Source organism: Herpailurus yagouaroundi, unplaced genomic scaffold (assembly GCF_014898765.1).
Source record: "Herpailurus yagouaroundi ecotype Mexico unplaced genomic scaffold, PumYag 67569, whole genome shotgun sequence".
NCBI classification, from domain to species: domain Eukaryota; kingdom Metazoa; phylum Chordata; class Mammalia; order Carnivora; family Felidae; genus Herpailurus; species Herpailurus yagouaroundi.
Genome location: NW_024420375.1, coordinates 2,542,911 through 2,570,122, shown reverse-complemented (window position 1 = coordinate 2,570,122; position 27,212 = coordinate 2,542,911). Strand labels below are relative to the sequence as shown.

The 27,212-nt window shown below is 47.8% G+C and overlaps 1 protein-coding gene and 1 long non-coding RNA gene across 8 annotated transcripts in view; one reads left to right on the top strand and one right to left on the bottom strand.

The window, feature by feature from the left end:
- Positions 1-25,316, bottom strand: part of DLG3 (discs large MAGUK scaffold protein 3) — a 58,553-nt gene extending 33,237 nt beyond the window's left edge. For 2 of the 7 annotated variants that reach the window (XM_040467820.1, XM_040467821.1), the window contains exons 1-9: positions 24,608-25,314; positions 20,986-21,036; positions 20,440-20,564; positions 20,073-20,242; positions 19,658-19,794; positions 19,175-19,319; positions 18,406-18,565; positions 16,635-16,791; positions 16,119-16,221 (exon numbers count right to left, since the gene is read on the bottom strand). In XM_040467820.1, coding sequence (XP_040323754.1) covers positions 16,119-16,221; positions 16,635-16,791; positions 18,406-18,565; positions 19,175-19,319; positions 19,658-19,794; positions 20,073-20,242; positions 20,440-20,564; positions 20,986-21,036; positions 24,608-24,964 — 1,405 coding nt within the window. In that variant the 5' untranslated portion in view covers positions 24,965-25,314. Of the gene's footprint in view, positions 1-15,148; positions 15,277-16,118; positions 16,222-16,634; positions 16,792-17,685; positions 17,842-17,909; positions 17,935-18,405; positions 18,566-19,174; positions 19,320-19,657; positions 19,795-20,072; positions 20,243-20,439; positions 20,565-20,985; positions 21,037-24,607 lie in introns of those variants that run through there. The other 5 variants (XM_040467824.1, XM_040467825.1, XM_040467828.1 and 2 more) reach the window with 5 other exon arrangements.
- Positions 314-7,942, top strand: LOC121025293 (uncharacterized). The gene is made up of 3 exons (XR_005788005.1): positions 314-399; positions 3,976-3,981; positions 7,932-7,942. It is a non-coding gene; the product is annotated as an uncharacterized LOC121025293 (long non-coding RNA).
- Positions 25,317-27,212: the final 1,896 nt, after the last annotated feature.

The window sequence follows — 27,212 nt, the reverse complement described above, 5'->3', positions numbered from 1 at the left end:
GCCAGCTGGTCCTAATTTTGGTGTCTAAAACAACACAAAAAATGATGGATTTCTTCTTCATAATAGTAGTATGAAGGAATAGTTTAAAGAAGGCCAAAGAGCTGGGAAAGCCTAGAGCAGGTTCCAAGAATACTGAATAAGCCTGAATAGAAGGTAGAGTATGAACAGGGGAAGGTGGGCGGCCAGATTGTAAGAGTTTGAGATAAGACTTTTTTTTTTTTTAAGTGTGTGAAAGGCATGGATGGATTTTATTTATTACCCTATATCTACAATTTAATTTGAGGTAAATAAAATATAAGCAACACATAAAAATGCCTATTTCTGCTACCATGTAATATAATTCTCCATCGTGAATATTGTGATAAAGCTAATGAAAACTCTATGCCATCACGTACTCTAGTTTCTTATAGCTGGTATTTTACAACTCTCATTGTCTGTGAAATCCCAACACACATAAGATTCTCCCATGAAGGGCGCAGGACTATCAGAGGGCGCAGAATCAGCTCGTGGACCCCTCCCTCCCCACACTGGAGCCTCAGTGTTACAAGTTGAGATCTAAAATAGCGAAGGCGATGGAAATGTGTGGGGCCTGACTAGATAAGACTTTTCTTGCTAGGCTAGGGGAACCACTGTTAAGTGTTTAAATAGGGACGTGATACAATCAGAACTAGGTTTGGGGGAAGATTATTCTGGGAATGTAATATAGAATAGAGGACAGAGAAATAACAGAGACCAGAAACCTCTTCTAATAGAGACAATGACCTGAAAGGCCTGACACAGCAGGGGGCAATTGAGAATACAAAGAAGGAACAAGAATCAAGAAATATGTTGGAACTAAAAGAGATAAAATTTGATATCTGATTGGATGAATGGATCAAAGGCTTCTGAGTTTTTCCCTGAAAGACCAGGAAAAAAGTACAATAACATCAGCCATAATAAAGAATAGTCATCATGGCCTCAAAATCAGCTATCCCTTCTCCAGGCTACATATTGTTACTTCTGTAAGTATTCTTCATCTAACATGGTTTCCAGACCCTGTACTATTTCTCCCTATTAAAATCCAGTGCCCAGAATTTGTGCTGATGTCATTTCCTTTACAAAATTATAAGCTCCTTGATGTGGTTTTTGTTTCCTTCTCAAAGTTTGGCAATCGGCACCCTTGTTGAGTCAACAAACTTTTATTGAATGTGTTAACTCATGATAAAGATCTGACAGGACAAACCCGGACACTAATTCTCAGTTCTGGCTCCTCGGGAACTAAGGTAAGAAAAAGTACAAAACTTTATCCTTCCACCCACCCAAAAATGCTAAAAACTGGCCAACAAAACCACAAAGCATTTATGCAAAACTCTGACATGTCAGAGGTTTCAAGATCTACTTAACAGCCTAATAAACCATCAAAGGGGATTGAAACTGCAATTTTCACTAATATGAACTGGACACACATCCAGGCCTCCAAATCCATCTCCCCTCTAAGACTTTGCTCTCAAATCCATCTGCTTTCCTAATGACAAAATTGTCCTCAGAATAAAAAATGACATTTGTCACTAATTCAGAAAAGCTGAAAGGGGCTCAGTTTCTCAGCCCACAGAACATTTATTTGGGCCTATTTGATTATGGGTAGGAAAATGTTGTAGAGATAGGAAACAAATGGTACCAACAAAGGGTGCTTATTCTGCGTGTGGTATTGACTACCAATGATTTGAATGACGATAGAAAAGGGAAATGGTACAAAATAAAATAAAAGCCATGCCTATCAAATGTGGAAATGACAACAAAGCTGGGGAGACAACTGGATGACAGACTTCAGACACACAGACTGTGACAGGTAGCAACAGTAGGAAGACACACAAAAAAGAAATGTAACTTCCTGACCTTGAGTCCCCACACAAATACTAGGCAGGGAAGACAGGGCTGAATAACAGCATGTATATTGATTAGCTAGAAACTCCAAATAAGTTGATAGCTGCCCAAAGGCTCATTTATTCTTACAGAAGTACAGATGTTCGAATCTCAAACTCACACAGCTCTTGTTTGCCATTAGCTGAGCTGCCATGAGCTCAAGGGAATCACCCATTGTGAAAATGTACAGAACTGTGGTGAAAATGAAACAACCACCTCATGAGAGTCACAGATTTTGATGAGTATGAATGGTATGTTAGGTTTCTACAGTTGACTTTGGAGTACAAACCCTCAGGACTGTTTGAATTACAAGCATCTGTCTCAACAATATAGCTCATGTTTTCCAAAGAAATGGATGGACCTGAAAGTAAAATAAGTCCATCAGGAAGGTATCCGTCATTATGCAGGTAAGTATATGAGTAGCCAAATAGCATGTTTCTACAATCACAAACTGGTCTCTAGAAAAATAATATGAAGCCTATTGCTTGGGTTAGTTTTTATTTTTTTAATTTTGATTTTGTTTTTAGTTATTTGAGAGAAAGGGAGAGAGAGAGTGAATGAGGGGCAGGGGGGTGGGGGAGAGAGAGAATCCCAAGCAGGCTCTGCACTGTTTGCACAGAGCTTGACGCGAGGCTTGAACTCACCAACTGTGAGATCATGACCTGAGCCAAAACCAAGAGCTGGATGCTTAACCAACTAAGCCACCCAGGTGCCCCTACTTGGGTTAAGTTTTTTTTTTTTTTTCCAACGTTTATTTATTTTTGGGACAGAGAGAGACAGAGCATGAACGGGGGAGGGGCAGAGAGAGAGGGAGACACAGAATCGGAAACAGGCTCCAGGCTCTGAGCCATCAGCCCAGAGCCCGACGCGGGGCTCGAACTCACGGACCGCGAGATCGTGACCTGGCTGAAGTCGGACGCTTTAACCGACTGCGCCACCCAGGCGCCCCTTGGGTTAAGTTTTTAATTATGGGGTCTACTAATTAAAGAATCTAAGACCTCTAAAACTAGTCAATTCCTCAGGTCCCTTCTATTTTTGACATAATTATGATTTTATGACCAAGACAATGAGGTCTATAAGGAATCAAACCTAGGATGAGTCTAACTTAATTTCTAAATATGATCTATAAGAAGGAAATCTTCACATCTGCAAATAATCCTAAATTCTCTGGGTCAAAAATAATACCAAATCAATGGGTAGAAATTGCAAAAAAAATTTTTTTTCTTAAGGCTATGTGAGAGGCAGAAAAGTGGCAAACAGGCCTCAATATGAGCAAATGTTGCTTGAAGGAAAATAATTTCTGCTCTACTTTTAGAACAACGGGCTCAGAAGTATGACTAACCCAGAACAGACACCTCAGTGTCATTGTTCTGGTCCCTGCACTGCCACAACGTGCTTCCTCAGCCATACACACACATAGCCAGGGTTCTGGATAGCATCCTGATACTGGAAATGAAATAGAAAACAAGACATGCTAGATCAGCATGCCATGAAAGATTCCAGTTTATCCCTATATAGAGACTGGTTGTCTCTGTCCCCCAAAGAGCTTACTGAGGATGCAGGAAGAGCTACTGAGTGAAAGTGCTATAGTATATAAAGGTTTCATGACATTCAGCCACCTGGTCTGAAATGAGTAGAGTGAAAAATGCTTTGATCTCACATCAAGCTAAGAAAAGGTTATTCACAGGACCTTGCCATTGGTCCTTATCACCTATCCCAGGTGACCCAGCAGACTGGGGTAAAAGCCTCAAATAGGGCCTTTTCTCTATTTCAAAGGAACTTCATGTAGTATATTCAAATGCAAGATTAACAAAGCCTTTAGCTCCTTTATCCATAAGTCAAATTGTATGTAAGAACCACCCCAAGACAAAAACCTCATCCAGAATACATGAGAATGAAGTCAGAATATACCTTTCCCTGCTCTCAAGGTAGTGGGTAATCTCATCCTCAACAATCTTTCCCACATAACAGAGATGCTACAACATGGTGACTGAAACACAACATTTTATGACTAAGCTTGCTAACCTGAGTTAATGTTAACAGATTTCTACATTTTACCAGGTCAACTGAGAGTCTAGAGTCAAAAGTTCTTCAGAGTAGTCACTCTGACAGGATCACAAATCCACTGGTAATCTTTATTGGGGTATCAACTGATTTTTCGGGTCAAGTTTCTATAGAAGGAACCCAGAAAATGGGACCTAGAGAAAGCCTCTTCCTGTTAATGTGGTCATCTGTGGCCACTTTTCAGTAACTGATAATTCCAGAGTAAAATATTACAGAAGAGAATAAGAAACCCAAAATCCAAATTGTGTGTGTGTGTGAAATAAAAGATTAAAGTGGGATTTCAAAACAGTAGGGAAATGATGTTTTATTTATATGTAATAAATACTACTGAGGAGAACCCAGGTAGCTCAGTCGGTTGAGCGTCCGACTTCAGCTCAGGTCATGATCTCTCAGTCTGTGAGTTCGAGCCCCACATCGGACTCTGTGCAGACAGCTCAGAGCCTGGAGCCTGCTTCTGATTCTGTGTTTCTCTCTCTCTGTCCCTCCCTGACTCACACTCTCTGTGTCTCTCTCAAAAAAATAAATAAATAAATTATCAAAAAAATTTTTCAAAAAAAACGCTACTGAGATAACTCATTAAACATTTGGAGCAAAAATAAGGTACTATCCTGCCTTACATCATACATAAACTCTAGGCAGGTTAAGGTTTTAAATGCAAAAACAAAAACATTAAATAACTAGAAGAAAACAAAGGTGAATATTTATTTGCTGTCAGGATAGGGAAGGCCCTTTTAACCTACAGGTAGACGCTAAATGCATAAAAGACAACAGTGATAGGTTTGACTACATAAAAACATAAAATATCGACACATCAAATTAAAAAGGCAAACTACAAACTGGGAAAAATCTTTGTAATATACATGACCAAGAATTATTATTCTAACTACATTTAAGCTTTTACACATTCATAAGTACTGATGGGGGTGTCTGGGTGGCTCAGTTGGTTAAGAGTCCAACCTCGGCTCAAGTCATGATCTCATTGTTCATGGGTTCGAGTCCTACATCAGGCTCTGCGCTGACAGCTCAGAGCCTGGAGCCTGCTTCAGATTCTGTGCCTCCCTCTCTCTCTGTTCCTCCCCCACTTATGCTCTGTCTCTCTCTCTCTTTCTCAAAAATAAATAAAACATTAAAAAAAAATTTTTAAGTACTGAATACACCTCAGCAGAGAAATGGGAAAAAGGTGTGAACAGGCAATTCACACACACACAAAATGACCAATGAACATATACATACACACACACACACACACACACACACACACACACACACATTCAATTCTATTATTAAAAAAAGAAATAGGGGTGCCTAGGTGGCTCAGTTGGTTAAGTGTCCAACTTTGGCTCAGGGCATGATCTCGTGGTTCGTGAGTTTGAGCTCTACATTGGGCTCTGCACTGACAGCTCAGAGCCTGGAGCCTGCTTCAGATTCTGTGTCTTGCTCTTTCTCTGCCCCCCCCCCCCCCATTCTCTCTCTCTCTCTCTCTCTCTTTGTCAAAAATAAACATTTAAAAAAGATATAAAACTGAACTATATATGATAAAGTAAAATTAAAATATAAGTTAAATAACATTTTTTACCTATCAAATTTGCAGAAATTTAAAATAATACTCCATGTTAGCAAGATCTCAAACTACACACTCTTTATACTGTTGGTGGAGGTAGAGCCTAATTTGGCAAAATATATCAAAAGTCTTTTTTTTTATTATTTCTTTTAGAGAGGGAGAGAGCTCAAGTGGGGGAGAGGAACAGAGGGAGGAAGGAAGAGAGAGAGGGAGAGAATCTCAAGGAGACTCCATGCTCAGTGCAGAGCCCAATGTGTGGCTCGATCCCACAACCCTGGGATCATGACCTGAACTAAAACCAAGAGTTGGATGCTCAACTGACTGAGTCACCCAGGTGCCCCTCTATCAAAAGTCGTAAACATGTTCATACCCTTTGGACCAATAATGCCGCACAAAGGAATCCATTCTGAAGAAGCAATACCAGATTCACAAAAGTCTCATACAAGGATATCCATCAGTGCTATTTATAAGATAAAACTTGGCAACAACTAATGTCCACCAAAGGGAATGGTTACAGGAATTATGGCAATACCTGAAGAAATATTATTTAACTAGTAAAAACCATTTTAGTAAGATATCCATGACATTAAGTTAAAAGAAAGGATACAAAACTGTCTAAATTCAATGATTTCAGTCTTGAAAGAGATTCATATATATTATATGATACATAAAAGTTTGGAAGGAAATGACACCCAACATATAGCCACAAATACACAGACATAAACTGGTTATTTCTGGAGGTAGTTTTACAGGTGATTTGAATTTTTTTTTTTACTTTGTATTTTTCTATATTTTCCAATTTTCTATAAATCTGAATGCCATAGTTTTAAAAAAAATTTTTTTTAACATTTATTTATTTTTGAGAGAGACAGAGACACAGTGTGAGTGGGGTAAGGACAGAAAGAGAGGGAGACACAGAATCTGAAGCAGGCTCCAGGCTCTGAGCTGTCAGCACAGAGCCCGATGCAGGGCTCGAACTCATGAACAGCAAGATCATGACCTGAGCCAAAGTCAGAAACTTAACCGAATGAGCCACCCAGTGCCCCCCCAAATGCAATACTTTTATATCCAGGAAAATATGAATATGATTTGAGGACGGTGGGGAGGCAGACTGAATAGGACAGGCCCAAGGACAAAGTCAGGATGCACAAATGCATTAGAAACTCCCCTCCACACTGCTCCTGGCTCATTCATCATTTTCCTCTGGGATTGATCATTCAACCAGTTGCAGACAAATCCCCTTAGACATATTATCACCTCACATCTTATTAAAAAACGGATCAAAAAAGTGTTGCCAATTCCTTGCCATAACCTAGATATACCACATCTACCCTATTTCCCTGATCTACCAGTCCCACAACCCTGTCCCATGAAGGCAATCTGGCCCGTCTGACATGACTTGTTCGAACCTGGTAAACCAATACCAGTTCTTATGCTTACTATTTCTTTTTCTGAGTGTTTACAAAATAACACTTGATAATCTAGTCTGGAATTTAACCCAAGATTTGCAACATTCTTCCTTTTTGAAAATCTGAAGAACATGTATGTAAACCAGACCCTTAATGTATTTAAATAAAATATATTATATTTACATCAAATATATTTATATAAAATATATTAATTTTCTTCTTTTGGTCTATTCAAATTTTTATCATTAATTTCATCAAGTGGAAAAACTCCTAAATCTTTAGGGCTCTTGTTTTTTTTAAAGATATCTAAATTCAATGAAAAGTAAACAAAGGTCCATTTCAAAGCAATGAAATCTTCATTACAGAAAAGAAGAGGGGAAGACAAGACCCTTATTAAAGCAAGACTGTTATTAGCTCAAGACTTTGTGATTCAATAACAGCCTAGGTACAAACAACTGTAAATTGAATTTTCAACTCAATTCCATTTATCTAACACAAAATTTGAGTTAGAAGAAACATTTTGCACAGTCCCCTCATTTTAAAGATCAGAAAATTGAGGCCCAAAGAGGTTGACTAGCATAAGATCATTCAGCTAACGTAACGTCAGAACTAGAATCCAGGGCCCTGGCTCTCCTCCTCCAAGATGATTCCCATAGAATTTAATGACCTAGTGTGTGTGTGTGTGTGTGTGTGTGTGTGTGTGTGTGTGTGTATGACATATATAGCATATAAATATATATATATTAGCATATATATGCACACATAAAAATAGATTTATATATATACACATATACATATATTCTTAACATAAGGGAGCAAAAACTATTTTTTAATTTCAGTGACAATGACAAGCCCAAGTTATTCTACTTCTCCTACTTCTCTAAAACAAGGAAACAATTTCCCTATTACAGAATATAAGGCTAAACCTTTAAAGAAATCAACAGTGTAAGTAACACGGTCAAGATTTCAACAAGCAGAATGCCTAACTAGCTCAGTCGGTAGAGCATGTGACTCTTGATCTCAGGGTTATGGGTCTGAGCCACATGTTGGGTACAGAGATTACTTTAAAAAAACTAAAAAAAAAAAAAGATTTCAACAAGCAATACACTGAATTAAAAGGATTATCTTTAATTTTTAAATTGTTTTTGGGGCGCCTGGGTGGCGCAGTCGGTTAAGCGTCCGACTTCAGCCAGGTCACGAACTCACGGTCCGTGAGTTCAAGCCCCGCGTCAGGCTCTGGGCTGATGGCTCAGAGCCTGGAGCCTGTTTCTGATTCTGTGTCTCCCTCTCTCTCTGCCCCTCCCCCATTCATGCTCTGTCTCTCTCTGTCCCAAAAAATAAATAAACGTTGAAAAAAAAATAAAAAAAAATTGTTTTTAAATTTCTTTATTTTTGAGAGACGACAGACAGAGCATGAAGAGGGGAGGGGCTGAGGGAGAGGGAAACACAGAATCTGAAGCAGGCTCCAGGCTCTGCACTGTCAACACAGAGCCCAACGGTTGGTGGGGGGGGCGGGGGGAGGGCTCAAACTCACGAACTGTGAGATCATGACCTGAGCCCAAATCGGAGGCTTAACCAACTGAGCCACCCAGGCATCCCAGGAAATCTTTAATTTCTTTATTTTTGAGAGAGATACAGAAAGTAAGCAGGGGAGGGGCAGAGAGAGAGGGAGACAGAGAATCCAAAGCAGGCTCCAGGTCTAAGCTATCAGCACAGAGCCCAAGGCAGGGCTCAAATCCATGAACCACAAGATCATGACCTGAGCTGAATTCCACTGAGCCACTCAGGCGCCCCTAAAAGGAATCTTAAAAAGCTATAACTAAATAAGAATTCATTCTCATTACTATATATTATTGTAATCATTCTACAGTATCAGTAAAACTGATGTTTTATAAGATTTTGTCTCAAACCATCAAACAAGGCCAAGAAAGCATCTGTCTAGCTAAGTGCAGAATGCTTTGCCACCTCTAGCTACCATGTCCCTGGGCTACATGGAAGACAGAAAACCCCAGCATAAACACACATATCTGTATATATAAAGTTCAGCCCAGGAGGCAAAACTGGAAAGAAAGCTAACATTTTTTCTCTTCTAAGTTTACATACAGGGTAGGCCTAAAAGGGTGCAGCCACTTTAGGAAAAAGTTTGGCAGTTCCCCCAAAAAATTAAATGTTAAGTTACCTTATGACCCAGCAATTCCATTCCTAGGTGTGTATGTATACGTGTGTGTGTGTGTGTGTGTGTATCTCCAAGAGAACTGAAAATATGACCACACAAAAATTTGTCCATGAATGTTCACAGCAGTAATAGTCAAAGGGCAGAAACAACTCAATTTTCCATCCTGATGATGAATACATAAACAAAATGTGATAAAGCCATAGGGTGGAATATTATTCATCCATGAAAAGGAATGAAATACTGACACATGCTACAACAGGGATGAACCTTGAAAACACTATGCTAAATGAAAGAAGCCAGACACAAAAGACCACATGTGGTATGACTTCATTTATATGAATCAGCCAGAAAAGGTAACTTTATAGAAACAGAAAGTAGAATAGTGGTTGCCTAGGGCTAGGGGAGGGGAGAAGTTGGAGGAAATGGGGAGTGACTGCTAATGGGACAGGGCTCCTTCTTGGGGTGAGGAAAATGTTCTAAACGTGATTGTGGTGGCAGATGCACCACTCTGAACATTCCAAAAAACACTGAACTGTATGCTTTAACTGGGTGAATTGTAGGGCATGTGAATAAGCTGTTTTGTTTTTAGGTAGGCCCTATCACTTTTATCGGGTCAGCATTCCTAGCTAAAATTATCTACACCCAAGACTTCAGCCCCTCCAGCACACAGTGATAAGAGTGAAACATAGTCCCTTACCCTCCTGGTTCCCTCTAATCACCTGAGTAATAACATAGTTGGCCCGCTCTGGTCTTGAGTCAATTTGGAAACAGGGTGAGAATCAAATCAGGGGCTCAAGCAAAAGCAAAAATGAATGGCAAACAACAAGCATGTGAAAAGATGCTCCATGTCACTAGCCACTGGGGAAATGCAAATGAAAACCCCAAGATATTACTTCAAACCCACCAGGATGGCTAGAATCAAAAAGACTACCACTAACAAGCATTGGTGAGGATGTGGAGAAAGTGGAACCCTCACTCTGCTGGTGGGAATGTGAGGTGCTGTAGTTGCTATGGAGAACAGCCCAGCCATTCCTCAAAAGGCTAAACATAGAGTTGCCATATGATCCAGAAAGTATACATACCCAAAAGAAATGAAAACACATGTCCCTGTAAAAATTTGCATGTGGATGCTCATAGAGCATTATTCATAATAGCCCCAAGGTGGAAACAACCCAATTATGTCAGCTGATGAAGGGATAAACAAAATGTGTTGTATGCATATAATAGAATATTATTCAGCCATAAACAGAAATGAAGTACTGATACAGGCTACAACATGGATGAAACTTGAAAACAGTTTTAAGTGAAAGTAGCCAGTCATAAAAGACCATATATTATGTGAACCCATGTATATGAAATGTCCAGAATAGGTAAATCCATAAGAGATGGGAAGTAGATTACTGGTAGTACTAGGGGAGATGAGGACATGGTTACAGCTAAAGGGTATAGTTTTCCTTCTAGGTTGGTGAAAATGTTCCAAAATTGATTGTGGTGATGGCTGCAGAACTCTGTGAATATTCCAAACACTACTGAATTGCAACCTTAAATGAGTGAACAGTAAGGTCATAAAAAAAGGAATGATAAATATGACTCCATTTCACTTGAAGAAATAAGAAATGCCTACTTACTGAATTAATATTCTTAAACCTGCACACATTTGCTATCATAGTCAAAGTAAACCAGCTCCCACCTTTTTGTTCCTCCTGGGTTCCCCCACAATACCATTCTGTACTAGACTTCCTGAGTCCGCTTGCCTTTTTTAGGAGCCTGTAGGTCTCCCTCAGGCCTCCAGCGGCTGGTCTACTCCCTGGTTACTTCTTCCTTTGGTGCAGGAGTTTGGGGCCATCAGGACTAAAAAGCTGACATTTGCTAGTTGGTTTTACTCCGTTTGTTAACAGCTTCTGGCACCTAAAGAGTCTCAGAGCAGTACCTTCTGCTGTGTCCAGATGTATCTGGGTAGAAAGGGGGGCTCACCAGCTTCTCTGCTGTGATGGGAGGTAGTTGTGGCCTAGAGGCTAAAGCCCTGGACCTGAAGTTCTCAGGAAATCTGATTTGGAACTTTGCTTCTGCCCTTTACTGGCTGTGTGACCTTGAGCAAGTCACTCAACCTCTCTGACCCTCACCTTCCTCATCTGTACAATGGGGATGATACCACCTATCCCGCAGGGATATCCTGAAGATTGATATTTACAAAGCCATCTGGAACACAGACATACTCACTAATTCAGTACCACAAAACATGGGACAGGCTGTAGACTAAGTGGTGGGGACACAAACATGAATGCAATAGGAGCTGCCTTTAAACTGTTCGGTGCAGAAATGCTGTTAACAGGACTTCATTTTCTGCCTTCCCTACATTAGCCTTCTTTCAGGATAGCAGAAGGAGTTTCAAAAGTTTAATTCTTTGCCCTGATAAACTTTCACCTCTGTGCTCTCAAGAGAGATCACACTGATAGGGCAGCAGCTATGTTTACATCTTTCATTCTCAAACAAGGGGAGATGGGATGGTTACTTAAGTGTTATGGGAAAAACACTCCTTTTATGCCTTCAAGTCCTTATCACCACTAATCCTTAACTCTTTGAGGCCTTACCTGCAGGCATTTCCAAGATGAAAGTGTGCTTACTCAGCACTTTAAAGTTAAGTATGGAAAACTCATTCTCTCTCACTCCCTTACCCCCAGCCTGTCTGGATTTACATGCCAGGTGGAAAGACTGGTCACAAAAGATCAGTTCCCAGTTTAGCTACTTTAGTGACCAATTTCTGGCTCACCTCCTGACTTGGGGCTCAGGGTTTACTCTAAAAACAAAAGGGCTTTCCAGAAAAATACTAGCTCAGCTTATAAACAGAGGCTGACATAAAGTAACTAGGGGGGGAAATGTAGGAGATAGTTTCTAAATTGTTAGTACACGAAGCCCATCCTTCCCTTGGTGGAGCAATTTCACAAATCATAGAAAAATATTTTTCATTTTAGAATAGATTGGGAGAGAGCCTTTGCCAAAAGCCAGTTGTTTAAATTTTCAATTTGAATTTTAAGCAGGATTATACGTGCCCAAGAACATCATGCTATTTTTAGCTAATAGGTAGGATTGCTGTGTCCACAACAGTTTAGAGCAATCAAGAGTGAAACTATTAAATAGCATCTCTCACTGTGGCACCTTATCATTTAGCATTTCTATTCCTATTTTAATATTTTCCAAAGTTTCATCATAAAAATACACGTAAAGCACCCATGCTAGGCACAATACGGAATTAAAATAGACATGGTTTCATATCTTCATTATAGGTTTAACCCACACTGAACAAACCAGATACATGAAAGAACCTCAGGGTTAAAACATTCCCATCAAGCTGCCATCCAGCCCCTAAGTGCTGAGGGGAGATACACTAGGAAGCAATTGTCCTACCTACACTTACCACCCTTCCAATGCTTAAACACTCTCTGTTTTAAAAGGAGAGGGGTAATGAACATGTTCTAAAATACACTGAAAGCCACTGAATTGTATACCTAAATGGGTGCACTGTACGGTATATGAATTTTATTTAAGCCATGAAAAAAAAGAAAAATTATTCTTACTCTGTTCCAATTAGTCAAAGCTATTTTTTATGTTTTATTCATTTTTGAAAGCGCACAAGCGGGGAAGGGGCAGAGAGGGCGGAGGATCCCAGGTGGGCTCTGCCCTGACAGCCACGAACCCGATATGAGGCTTGAACTCATGAACTGTGAGATCATGACCTGAGCCGAGGTCGGACGCTCAACTGACTGAGCCAACCAGGCACCCAAAGCTATTGCTTAAGCTCTCATGTTAAATGTATCTAAAGGCTGCACTGGCTTGGCAATGGAGCTCAGTGGCCACTATGGAGCTCACTCTAATCTACCCCTGCCCATACATCTTTCTTTCCCTCAGTCTTTCCCTAGTCTCTCTTCTTTATTCCCCCAGTTCCTTTCCTGTTGTTCCTCCACTCCAACTAGGTCTTAGGTCCTCTCAGGTATTCCCCAGGCACAGTTTGTCCTAACTGGTGGACCTCCAAATTAAACCAACTGCTGACCACCAACCACCCCCCACCCCCACCCCGCAACATTCCCTTCATGACCTTAGGCAAGTCATGTCCTTGCTCTCCTGTTCCGGTTTGCACAAAGACGAGTTGGACTACTACACAAACCTTTCCAGCTCCCACATTCTATGTGAAAATAATACAAATAATGAACACCTAGTTGGTCCATAACATGCAAAGTCTTTGCCATTTTAGCCAACAAACATATAGTTGGATTATTCATTTTGTAAATGGCCATGTGATACAATCTCCCAAAGAACAGTATTTAATATGTTCATAAAGTGATCAACATGGAATCTTTATTTTTTAAAGCTATCAGTTTATCAAAGAAAATACAGAGCCCAATGCGGAATGTTTCATAGTCCCTCTGGACCTGTCTCTAAGGGTCCATTTTTGAACAGGACGACAACAAAAAAAGCTTTTGCATGTTGGGCCCCTGCTGGGTTTACCAAACCAAAGAAATAAATAAGGCTGGAGTGGCAGAGCCTTAACAGTGGTTCGACTAAATCCTAAGAAAAGCTTTGTTTAGCAAGTGGCAGAGAGACCTAACATAGGACAGCACCTCAACATACATTATAAACTCTCAGAAATATGCGCAGAGAGCAATAAACACTGGCAGGAATGAATCCTTTTACCATGGACAACTTGCAGCTTTTTATGCAAACCAGTTACATCCTCCCAACAAAACTCATAGAAATATGTAGTCACCAGTTTCCAACACACTACCACCAGACAAATTCACAGTATTGTTTCCATGTGCCCAACATCACAGAGCAGAACCGAAAGAAATGCATCAATTTCTCCTATACACACGCGCGCGTGCACACACACACATACACACACACACACAAATATGCAAGAGAAACCATTTTCTTTGCAGAACCTACCGTTATCTAAGTTATGGGCATGAACTGATAAATACTAGTTGCTAATAAAACTCAGATGGATAGCTCTCCACTGAGAAGCAAAGAGCACACGCAGAAATAAAAAGAAAAAACAAAACAATAACCCTAAGGTGTGTTTCTTGTCATTAACCGACCACCAAACATGGAGAGAAATGACTCAAAGTGGCCATTTGCATTCCTCTTTCCCATTACCTCAGACTTACAAGTTCTCCGGTTAGCTACCTCCCACACTTCTGCCCCCACCAAAAAAGCCTAGAGCAGAAGGTGGCGGCCCCTCTCTTCTTCCCCTTTGGGCCCTCGGCTGGAGGCACTGAAGGAGAGTGGGGGGCGGGGGAGGGGGGAAAGGACAAAGGTAGGCGCTTTCGATCTCTTAACAGCTTTGCGCCTGGGCTCCCGGCCTCTCCCCTTCTTATCACGGAACCGTAGCACCTGCCCGAGAGAGGTCCCTTCCTCCACCTCAGTAACCGGCTCAAGGGGCTTAGGTGTCCAAGGAGCCCGGGCGCTGCAGCCCTAAGGGACAAAGGCTGGGCTTACAAAGAGGAGGGGGAGGCGAAAGAAGTCGGGAGCAGGATGAAAACCCTTGCAAACAAAAGCGGAGGTGGGGGTGGGGTCCTGAGACTACCAAACCAATCTCGGGTGTTCCCAGAGGTAGCCAGGTTTGGCGGATTAATGCGCGTGGGGGAGGGGGACAGAAAATTCCTCTGAGGAAAGGGGACTAGGGAGCTGTGGGGACGCGGAGGCCGAGGGGAGGGCACAGGTCCTGGGACGAAAAGGGGTACAGTTCGTGAATGAAGAGAGGTGATGGCCAGGAGGTGAAGGCCAGACAGGGCCCAGTGGCGGGAGAGCGGGCGCTCAGTCCCGGGCGGCGCTCCCCTGGGGCCGAGAGGGGGGCTCTCGGAGTAGGGGGGGGACTCCAAAGCTGCGCGCCACACGGGGCTGCGGGCGTGCGGCAAAGGGATTCCGGGAAGAGCGCAGAGTTGGGGGCACAGTGTCGGAAAAGAGAGAGTTTGAGAACAGAACCGTAGAGAGGCTAGGGGGGACTGCGAGGGGGCTTGACCCTCGTCCGCCCCACCTCACCTGGCGCCGGGTCGGAGTCCAGATCTAGTGCTGAGAAAGCGCCAGCTCCGGACAGCCCCTCCGTCCCGCGCGGGAGACCACGGACACAAAGCGGGGCGCGCGGGAGGAGGGGAGGAGGGGGAGGAGAGGGGAGGGAGGAGGAGGAGACGCTTGAGGCGCGGAGGGGGGGGGGGAAGGAGGGGCGCCTGCCGCCCTCCGCCTGGGTCACGGGGCGGAGCGTGCGGCTGGAGGCCGCGCTCGGCCCGCCAATGGCCACTCTGCCGGCCGGCTGACTAGGGCGCGCCATCCCGCAGCTCACCTCGGCACCTGGGCCTTGGCGGGCCCCAGCCAATCAAATGCCCTCATTTGCATGTCCAGCCCCGCCCTTTCGCCCCAGCCAGGGGCCCGCTCCCTGAGAACACAAAGAAGGCCCCCCCGTAGCGGGAGGAGGTCCACTTCGGACTCCCTACCCCGACGGCCTAGCATCACCTTTCCAGTGCATTTATGGGTCTTTCACAGTCACCCTGATGATAGGAAGGAAGTGGGGGGCTTAGGGGTTTGGGCCAAGATCTCCTAAGAGGTCAGATGTCTTTTCCCTTCTAACCAAGATCCTTCTAACCAAGAGCCACTCTTCTCCTGGGCCACAGTTGCGTCTCTGGGTCTCTGAGCCCTGCGCCTCCGCCCCTCTCCCCCTCCCCTTTTTCCAGTCGCCCCATCTCTGTGCTTCCTTCCGTAGGCTGCTGCCCACTACTGGCCTTGTGCTGCACTGCAGCCCTGATCAGCAGGCTCTGAACACAGCCTGGATAGATGCTCACAAGCTACCCAAACCTACCTCTCCCCATGCCCCGTCCAGAAGGAAAACGAGAGAGAAGAGGTTACTGCACTAAGGTGGAAGGGACCTGATCAAGTGGCTTGGATACCTATGGTGGCAAAAAGTCAACACTTAAGTCTAAATTCCCCAAATCATCTCGTGCAACCTTCCTTCTCCTACCTTCAGGTCTGTACTGGGCCACAATAGTGACGGACTGGCCAGCCCGTTTTAGAGCAGCTGCAGCCTGCTCGTGAGTTGCATTCCTCAGGTTCACGCCATTCACCTGTCCAAAAAGAGGAGCTATGAGCCACCCCAAAAGCAAGAAAGGCAGTCCTCTGTCATAGCAGTCAGGAGAGGGAGCTCATCCCTAAACCTCATCAGATGTCTTTCTCAATTTCCCATCCTTGTCCCTAAGACAGGACCTAAAGAATATGACATCTCTAGTGTCATAATTATCTTTGTGCAGGTCAAGTGCCAACCGTGGTTAAGATCCAACGCACACTCATTTTCTCTTCAAGGCTAAGTCTGGTCTCAGTCCCTGTCTTTCCCTAAGGTCATCTATAAAGAGAATATAAGTTTTCTCCAGCTCAGCCTTCCCCCATCTCAAGAAGTGTTCCTTGGAGAAGGCAACATCTCCCCTCCTCCCTTTTCGATTGGCACAGCTCCCATCCTCCCACCTCTCCTTTGTCTCCTCACCGATAAGATCCGGTCTCCCCTGCGCAGCTCCCCACTCAGGTCAGCTGGGCCTCCTGCCAGGATGAAGGAGACAAAAATGCCTTCTCCATCCTCTCCTCCTACGATGTTGAAGCCCAGGCCTGTGGAGCCCTTGTGCAGGATGATCTTGCGGGGCTCTCTGGTGGGAAAGAAGGTGAAGGGTCAGGACAAGGTGGATATAAACTGTCCTCCCTGTCAGGGCCAGCCTAGGGCAAGGCCCACATTGCTGCAGAATGACTTAGGTCCCTATGTATGATACCCTGTTGCTTCCTTCCTCTCCTGAAACCTGCTTGGCTGCTGTTTTCTGCCAGGTGCCAAGTTTCAGTTCCTCTTCCCTCCCTTCTTCCTGAGGACTTGGAGTCAGCTTCCCTGTGGACAGTCCCCTACTCTCTCAGTTCAACACACCCCTACCCTGTCTAGAGACCATCATCATCTCAGGGCCCATTTACTGGTCTTCTTTCTCTCCAGATTCTCCTATCCTACCACCGGTGTGATGGACCTGGGTCACGACAAGGGGAACCAGTTAGGAGCAATGGAATCACCGGGGGTTGACTGCACTCACCATCCACAATATGTACATACTTACTTTACACATGCACCTCCACAGTCTCAAAATTCCACCCACCCACTATGACCCCTTCTATCTTCCCCAATGACAGATTTGGTCACCAGCTACCACTATGTGCCCTTGCCAGGTGATGTGGGAGACAGATAAAGAAATCCCAGGTGCCTGGAAGGAGCTTAGGAGCCTAACTTAAGAGAGTTAACACAGGAAAACTTCAACTGCAACTAACCATGTCTAAGGAATCCCTGTGGAAGTGGTCAGTGTCATCAGGTAAGAGTTACAGCCGCTCCTGTATACCCATACAACCCGACTCCTGGCACACTTTCCTGGCCCACCGCCTTCACTTTAACATCTTTCATCAGAGGAGCCCAAAGTCCAAGACTCCTCCTTTGTTGCCTCTAGTCTAGGGTGCGAGTCTCCCTCCCTGAGTCCCGGATGCTCTGGCTCAAATCCCCCCTCTCCTCCTACCTGGCATCCCCTCCAGGCCGCAGGGAGCGGAGCGGCCAGGCCCACCTCTGCGAAGCCCTCCTCCAGGCCGAGGCTGAGGCCGGGCCCAAGCCCAGGGCCAAGCCGGAGCCTGAGAACTTGCGTGCCCTCTCCATGGCGCGTCCAGCTCTCCCCCCCGTCCGCCTACCCTTCCGGCTCCACTGCAGCCTGCCCAGTAGTCTACCAGGCCCCACCCCGCGGCAAACCTGTCCCCCGGAACCCGGGCCGGCCCGACCAGTTCCACGGCCGCCACCGCCGCCGCCAGAGTGGGGCGGGGCCGTTCCCTGGGAGGCCACCGGGCCCGCCAGCCTCCCAGCGTCCCGCCAACCCTGAACTGCTTTTTTTTTTTTTTTTTCTAATTTAGAATGACTGCAGCAGAGGGGGCAGCACCTGTGTCGGGGAAGGAACCCCCCGCAGCCGCCACCTTCTCAGCCCCCTAAGCGCTCCATCCCACCCTTTCTCTGTACTTTCCGATCGGGGCACACACTTGGCACTCCCCCTGATGGTGGAACTTGTCCCTGCAGCTACCTCAGTCCCTCCCTAGGGCCCTAAGGGCTAAGAAACGGCCTCAGACCCCAAAGACAATTGATGAGGGCTGTATCTCTTCTTTGCCATACTACAAGTAGGGAAGACCTGTGGCTAGCCAGAAACGGAGTCCCATTCTCCTCATCCCTAGAGAGGATGAAGCTGTGGGAGTCTTACCTGGTGAAGTCCTCCTCAGTCATCATGTGCCTAGGGATAGGAGAGTAGCGGGCAGGGGGAACCTGAGGAGGAGCAGGGTAGCTGACCTTGCTCTCCACAGCCCCAAGGTAACCCAGGCTGGAATTATGGCTTATGTGGTTATCAGCCAAGGCAGTAAAAGCTAGAATCAAGAAAAGGAGAGAAAAGTTCAGAGACCATTCCATGTGGGTCCCTACCCCACCCCGACAAGGACTGTGCACCACACCCTACCTCCGGTGCAAAAGCCACCAAGGGATGTTGATTCCTCAGGCCTCTCCTCCCCTCTCCCCACCCCACCCCCATCCCCGGGTTCCTCCTCCACAGTCCCTTTCTGAATCCTGGGCTCACTCCTGTGAGTCTTAGAAAGAGCTAAAGTCAAGCAGTCTACAAAGAAAGGCATGACTAGAGGTGTGACTAATAATAATCCCTCACATCTCTATAGCCTAATACGGTTTTTCAAGGGCTTTCTTGTCCATGATCTCATTTGATCCTTGCAGCAGTCCTATGAGGAAGGCAGCACATATACCATTAGCTCCTTTTTGCCAAAGAGGAAACTAAAGACAGGTGAAAGGGACTCGTCCAAGGGCACCCAGCTATAAGGGGCAAACAAAGCTGGAATGTGGACTCAGTTCTCCTGAGCACTAGTCCTCTGCGCTCACTCACTCTCTGAATGGGGGGTTTGAATTCTTTCCCCTCCAGAAACCAGGGGGGCAGGGGCTTAAGGCCAGGGACAGGGCAGATGGGTACGTACTGCTGGCGTAGTCAGGGGGTGCATACATGTCGTTGAGGTGGAGGCTGCCTGGCTTGGCCACCTTCAGATACACCATATCAGACGTGTTCTTCAGTGAAGCCACAGCTTCCTCGTGCCTCACATCCTGCAGATTGGTGTTGTTCACCTAGAAGAGGAGAGGCCTTAGGGCTGGCACTTGGGAGAAGGGAGGGCCTTTCCAGGTAACCCTGAAGGGTGCCCTTTCCGTGAAATTCAACAGTGCTCTAGCAGGGGCCCAGTATAGCACTGTGAGAAGTGGAGAAGCATGACATAGAACAGGTGAGGGAGTCTTAGCCATGAAAAGAACTGGGTAGGGCCTTGGTATCTGAGTACACACAACTCAGATGATGCTCTTGAAATGCCCCATGATGCTAGTCCCTGAGTGAGGTTCAGGCGGAGGGAGAGGCTCCTAGAGCCCCACCTCCCCACCCTACCATTTGGGCATCCCCAGGAAGGTTGTCTCACCGCCAGCAGTCGGTCCCCAATCTGTAGGCGTCCATCCTTCTGAGCAGCACCCCCCTCGATGATCTTGGTGATGTAGATGCTATTGTCTCCCGGGATATGCTGGTTGCCAATCCCCCCAGCAATGCTGAAACCCAGGCCTGGGTGGGGGCCCGAAGGGAGTGGGAGAGGGCCACAAGGAGAAGTTAGCGCACTCAGTCAATCCCAGACCCAACTCCCCACCGCAGCCAACCCCCTGACCCCACAGGAGCTCCCCCCAGGGATCCCAAACACTAGGCTGCCATCCCAAGGTCAGTAAGGGTGAATGAGATGTGAGGTCAAGGAAGAAGCCTGTGAGCTAGAACAGGGAGTCAGGCAAGGAGTAAGGCTGTTCCCTTCCATTTCCTGAAGAGTCAACCAGGAACCCAGAGGGCCGCACCTTTGGGACCTTTGAGCAGGTTGACCTCCATGATGGTCTCGGGTGGGGGCTGTCTCCTCCGCACCACCAACCGCACCACAGGGCCCGCCTCCTTCAGCGCCTCCACGGCCCGGCTGTGCACCACCTCTGACACGTCCACCTCATTCACCCGAAGCACACAGTCATTCACCCTGCAGGGGAAGCCCAAGAGGCATGACATCCTGCCACTGCCCCTCCACCCCCTCTTCCACCACATCCTCCTTCCTTCCCCTCCCCTCCCCTGCCCCCTCTCAGCTCTAATAAAAAGGGTCATCCTGCCAGGTAGCCCTCTTCCCCTCATCTCCATCTTGCCCCTGCTACCCGCAGCCTTGCTTCCAGGCCACCTCACCCCAGCCTCCCGTCCATGGCAGCTGCTCCACCAGGGATGATCTTGGTAATAAAGATGCCAGGGTCATCAGGGACATGGGGGTTGTCGATGCCACCTGCAATGCTGAAGCCCAGGCCAGAATTGCCCTGCAGAAGGGGGCAAAGGGGAGCACAGTCTGCTCACTCAGAGGGCATGAGGGAGGGTCCTTGATTTCCTCACTTCCTCCAACCCCTCAGAGAGGGTTCTCCAGGCCTCAGAGGGGGCCATGGCAAACCAGCACACAGCTTCCCAGCCTGTGCTGACCATTATAGCACAGAAGACTCAGCGAAGCTAGCCCCTCCCCAGTTCCCCAGGCCTCAGAGAGCAAGGTCAGTTAGTATTTGTTAGTTGGTTGATTGATTGGTGCAGTATGTAGCCTCTGAGGGGCGCTGTTTCCCCATCCTCTCAATGCAGGTTCCCCCCTTCCCCGCCCCCACCCCATGAGTCTTGAGACCCAGGTGCAGGGCCCTTCCTTTTCAGGTTTGAACCCTCCCCTTCCCTTTCATCCTGACCCACTGGCAGACTCACCCGCTCAAGTACTATCTCCTCATACTTGAACATGCCGTCGCTGCCATTCACCTAGGGGGAGACACAGGCTCTGAGTGATTCCTGCCCTCCCCCCCATCTGCTCCTGGTCAACCTACTCCTCCCCCACTCCCCAAAGAGTAGGAGCCCGAATTGCCCTGAGAACACCTCTTGGCCACCGATGGGGACAGGCTGACCCTGAGGAGACCACATCCTTCCCTTGCTTCCAGCCATACCAGGCCAAACCCATTTAGCCCAGATCAATTGTCTGGGACTGAGCCAGCCAGTGGTGCACCCACTGAGAGACTGGGCTCCAGGGCTTCAGAGTTCACTAGGAGGGGTGCAGGGCTGGCCTGAGGGGGATGGCAGAAATGGAACATGGCAGGCAAACCACGCCACACCTCACATTCAGGGGGGCACCCAGTGGCCTCAATGGGGACCTAGTCCCCTTCTGAATCATAGGTCTCCCTGACTCAGGGATCACAGACTCCCACTATGTCAGAACTGGTAGGACAGCAGACACCATCTTGTCCAACCTCCCTCATGTGACAGATGGTGACACTGTGGCCCAGAGAGGATACAGGTTGTACCTCAGAGCACACTGGGAGTTAGTGGCAGGGCAGGGGCTAGAACATGGATCTCCAGATACTCTTTTTTTTTTTTAATTTTTTTTCAACGTTTATTTATTTGTGGGACAGAGAGAGACAGAGCATGAACGGGGGAGGGGCAAAGAGAGAGGGAGACACAGAATCGGAAACAGGCTCCAGGCTCTGAGCCATCAGCCCAGAGCCCGACGCGGGGCTCGAACTCACGGACCGCGAGATCGTGACCTGGCTGAAGTCGGACGCTTAACCGACTGCGCCACCCAGGCGCCCCCAGATACTCTTTTGATTACATCAAGCTGCCGGGGCTACTGATGTTTTGGCTGCTCGTTTCCTTCCCCAGCAGAACTCATGAGAAAAGGAAAGTTGCACCCTTCAGAATACCCCAGGAATCCTCATTCTGTGTTTCCTCTGTGTTCCCAGGAACCCAATTCTTCAAATGGGCAGAAGGAGTCAAAGTCTGACTCCATTTTCTACCAAGGGGCTTTTGATCCAGAACCTTTGTGTTTCCCAGCAGAAAAAGCCAGGGTAGGATCTGGTTGGGAGTCAGAGGCAAAGCCAGGGTCAGGAAAGGAGTAGAGAGGGCAAGATTCCCCATGAGGGAAAAGCTAATGACCCATTGGACGACTAGCAGCAGTGTCCATGGCCTCCAGTATACAGTAGCCATGGGAGGAAAGGCAAGGGAAGGGGATGGAAACAAGGATTGTTCTGACCAGCCCACAGAAGTGGCCTCCCAGACAAGACATACTTGGTGGCCATTGTCAAGTGAAAATGTAATCCTGGAAAGACAAGTAGTACCTGCTTCCTGGCTCCCCCTCTCATCCCCAAGAATGGAGGAACTCCCTTGCCTCTCCCGGGGTATCCCAGCGCCCCCTCCTTCATCTTTCTCTGGCCACATTGCCCCTTTCCTGACCCCTGGCGTCATCCTCTGAAGGGAGCTGCAAACCTAGGGTGGGGGCTCCTTCTCATGTCCTGTTCTGCTCTCCCTCCACGCAGCTTTGGCTTGGAGAAACAGAGAGGGCAGGAGGAGGGCTGACTAGTCATGCCTCCACCTTTTCAGGGCCTGACCCCAGGACTTTACGCCCTGCAGCCCTGGGAGTTGGTGGGATTGACTCCAGCTGCAGCCCCACTCTGGTCCCTGATCCCAGGAGGAAGAACCGATTGCCTTTCAGAGCCCTGAAACCAAAACAGCTTCCTAAAGAAAGATGCAACAGACACACAAGCAAAAGTACACCCATGCAGCTCTCGTATGCATCTGGTATGCCATGTGTTTCCACATGTGATAAGCCATGCTTCCAGCCCAGCTCCAGTGAGGCCCAGAGGCTCCCAGCTCCTGCTGGTCCATCCTCCAGCCTCCCACTGCCCCGCTCGGGGCCCCAGCCTCTGGGGCCAGGAGCCATCTAGGGAGCAGCCCTGGCAAAGAAACCTTGACCAACTTGCCTAGCCTTGGGACTGGCACCTGTCTGCCAGTTGAGCAGGACAAACATGAGAGAGTGTTTGCAAGGGTAGGGCTCCAGGATACAGGGGAAAAGGAAAGAGGGGGACTCGCTGGAGAGGGCAAGAAGCCAAGGCAAGGGACACGGGAAGCAGTAAGTGTGGACAGACAGAAGGCCAGTACTGAGGACTCCTCTCCCCGGGAAGTCCCCACCCTTGCTCCTGAGTAAGAGCACCTTCTATCCCCAGAGGAGGACAGAGGTGGCCAGAACGGTCACCAGCTTGGGGCAGTCAGCACCTGCCCTCCACAGCAAAGCCTCCTTCTTCTCTCTCCCTAACCTGGGGGCCGCAGAGCCAAATAACCAGACAGGCCCTCCGCTATGCATGCCAAGGACCTCGCTCTGCCGGCCCAGCCTCCATTTTGCTGCTTCTCCCACAGATGCTCCTTCCATTTTCTAAGCTGGCAGTTTAGATTGGGAGTGGAAGCCGGAGTTGTGCCCAGCACCCAGGGGTTCCCAAGCTGTGCCAAGTCAGGGCTCGGGGGCCAAGTTCTCTCACATCTGGAGATGCCCAAGGGGGACATGCCCCACTGGGGCCAGTCCTGCACCAGGACAGCTGCCCCTTGCTTGGCTCCAGGCACCATGCCTGCTCTGGAGCAAAGAAGCTTGCTTCAGTCCCCCCACCCCCTCCCCTTGGACCCCCCAGCACACACACACTTCAGAGCTGCTTGGACAAAAGAGACCGTCCTTCTCAGCAGCCTCTCAGCCTTGCTTGGGACGTGTCTCTTGCCTCCTCCCGCTCCCCTCCCTTGCCTGTCAAGCGCCTCTCACCAGGGACACCACACGCGCACACACACACACACACACACACAGGCACACGCGTGCACACACTTGAGCCACATGCTCACACACACATACATGTAGCCACACACACTGGCAAACACAGCTATCTCTGCAGCCTCATCTACAGAGATACCTCCACATTCAAAGAGACATCCCCACATGTCCATGTGCACATTCACACACAAAGGGACTGGGACGGAAAGGGACCCATGGCATTGAGGGAAGAAGCTCAACGAGCCGGGCACATGGGCTCCTCTACATAGATTCACAGGAGCTCCATTGCCTTCCTCCCCACACCTTAACATACATACACACATACACACATATGTCCCCCCTACGCAGAGCACCATGCCCCCTCCTCCTCTCCTGTGGAGACACACACCACACACAGCCCCCACAGAACCTCCCGCCCCCTGCCAGACACAGAGACGCTGCTAATTCCCCCCCCCCCCCACTGAGACAAACCCAATTCCCCCACACAGGAAAATGTGCCCCTCCGCCATACCTTCACCTCCTGACACACACAGCTCCTCCCAACCCCCTCCAAATGGAGACCCCCAAACAGACACACACAGGGAAGCACACATTTCTAACCGCCTCTCTTGCCCCAGGTGAAATGCTAGGGCACAGGGTCCACTGGCTTGAAGCCTCCAGGAACCCCTGCTGCAACCCCAGGCCTCTAGGCCTCCACTCTCCAGACCCCCTGGGTTGCCCCACCGCTCCCCCCCAACCACTGCTGGTCCATACCTGCTCATACCAGTCCCGGTTGGTACAGGTGCACTCGGGCCACCAGCTGGGGCCACTGCCGTTGAGTTTGGGGGTGCTCTTGCCCGGGACTGCCTTAGGGGGCACTGGCCCCACATCCCGGCCGGTGGGGATGAGCTTGGCCTTGGTGCGGGGCGTAGGGGTAGCCCCTGCCTGTGAGGGCAGGGTCTGCGAGCTGTAGCCCCCATAACCCGCGCTGGCCCCATTGCCCGCACCTGGCCCATAGGGGTCGGGCACCTGCCAATCCCCATAGCCAGGAGGCTCGAGGCGCCGCAGGGCAGCCAGGCGGGTCACCTCATAGCACTCCGGGCACTTACAGCAGTGCTGGTGCTTGTGCATGGCACTGCCCCCCGCCGCCCGGACCCCCCAGCCCACGCCGGTTTCCACACCGCCGCCGCCGCTGGGCTCCCGGGCACACTCACACTGCTCGGACCAGGAAGGGGGGGGCACCCGTGGGGGTGCTCTGGCGGAGCGGGGCCTGGGGCCGGGCGGGCGTCCCGGGGCTTCTGCCCCCACGCTGCCCCGCACCCACGGCTCCCCCTCCAGCACTGGCGGCTCCGTGTCGCCCGTCGTGGCTCCTGGGCCAAGGCCCAGCGGCAAAGAAGAAGCGGAAGCCTGGGCAGAGGCTGGGTGCTGAGAGGACCGCTCCTTCACTGGTCCCTAGGATGGATCTGAGTGGAGTCAAGAGCATCTCTCCCTGGCTCCCTTCTCAGTTGATTCCAGCCAATCAGCGTGCAGAGTCAGGCAGCGGCAGCGGCAGCGGCAGCGGCAGGAATGCTAAACAGCGGCTACTTAAAGGAACAGAGGCAGTGGCGCCCCCAGGCTCAGCCCTAGCTCTCCAGATATCTGGGGTACCGCCGACCCTGAGGCGGGGGCAGGGGACTGGGGCCACGGGTGAGCTCAGCCCCTAATCTAATGCCCCCATATCTCCAATTTCAGCCCATCCTCTGCCCACTCCACCCCACCCCACTTCCAAGAGGGAATTGCAGGGAGATGCTCAATGGGTCCCTGGGCTTGCTCTGAGCTGGGGCTACCAGAAGTAAAGACTTGAAGCAGCAGAACGGACCAAAGGGACGTTGGAGCAGGGCCAGGAAGGTGATCTTTCTTAACAGGGGACCAAGGAAGAGGGCAGCATATGAGGCTACTCTCCTGCTAGTGCCTCCTCCTCAAGACTATTGTTCTCTCAACCTCTAGGCCCTGAAATGACCGCAATCTCACACTTGACCTGCTTCCATCACTAGTGGGGGGCTCCAGCCTAGAACAGAAGGAAAAGAAAGTTGTAAGCTCTTGTCCCTGGCCCACAGGCTCCTGTCTCCTTCGCCCCTCTCCTGCACAGTTATGATGGGAGAAAGAGCTTCAGGATGCCAAGAGGAAAGAGAGTCTAGGGCAGAAGGAAAGGTAAGAAGACATCTGAAGTGAGAGAAACCATTCCAGGGGGCCCGGAGAAGAACTTAGGAATACTTGTCGAAGGACATCTCTTTAGCCTCCCTGGAGCAGCCTGTTGGGGGATGGAGGAAGAATGACATGCAGGGAAGACCGTCTTTTTGCTGTTCTTGTTTTGTCGTTGACTACCAGTTATTGAGTCTTTACAAAGTCCTAAGTGCTTTACATGCAAACAAAAATCTTACCAAGGTGCTACTGTCATTATTTTAATTTTACCAATCGAGAAATTGAGGGTCAGAAATGTCACTACACCTATTAACTCTATATTGAGGCTCAGAGATGGTAATACAGCTGGAAGTGACAGAATCAGGATACAGATCCTGGCTATTTGATTGAAGAGCCCATGCTCTGAATCACTGTAGTACAACAGGTCTATTCTAAGTTCTCCTGTAGAATGTAGATCTCAGTTCAATCCCACAAACAGTCATTGCACACCTACTCTATGCAAGACTTCCACCTAGGTCCTAGGGATACAGAAATTCATTCTTAATTCAATGAACATTCATCTGACACTTGCTATGTGCAGACACTGTTCCGTGATTTGGGGTCATAGAAGCAAACAGAACAAAACACGATAAATCCCTGGGGAGCTTACATTCTAGTGAGAGGATACAGACAAAAACTAGCATAATAAATAAGAGAATTATAGAATATGTAAGGTGGTAACTGCTGTGGGGAAAAAGAGAAAAGTCGATCAGAGAAGAGGGTGTTGGGAATGCTACGGGGAGGACACTGGGCTGTGATTCTCTTTCTTCAAGTTTTTTACCTCTACATTTTCACATGAAAATTTTCAAACATACAGAAAAATTGAAAGAATTTTACAGGGAATAAACACCCAATTGCCACCTGGATTTTCATTAACATTTTACTATGTATCTATCCTCCACATATTCTCTCCAACTTTTTTTAAATGAAAATCCACAAACATACAGAAATGTTGAAAGAATAGTACAATAAGAGTCTATCTTCCTCATAGACTCAACAATTGGCATTGTCTTATTATATTTGATCTATCCATCTATCATCTAGCTACATTGCTTTCGGAGCCATCTGAATGCAAGTTACAGATTTAATCACACTTTGCCCCTAATACTTCAGCATATATCTTGTATTCTCCTACATGACCACAATATTATTATCACAT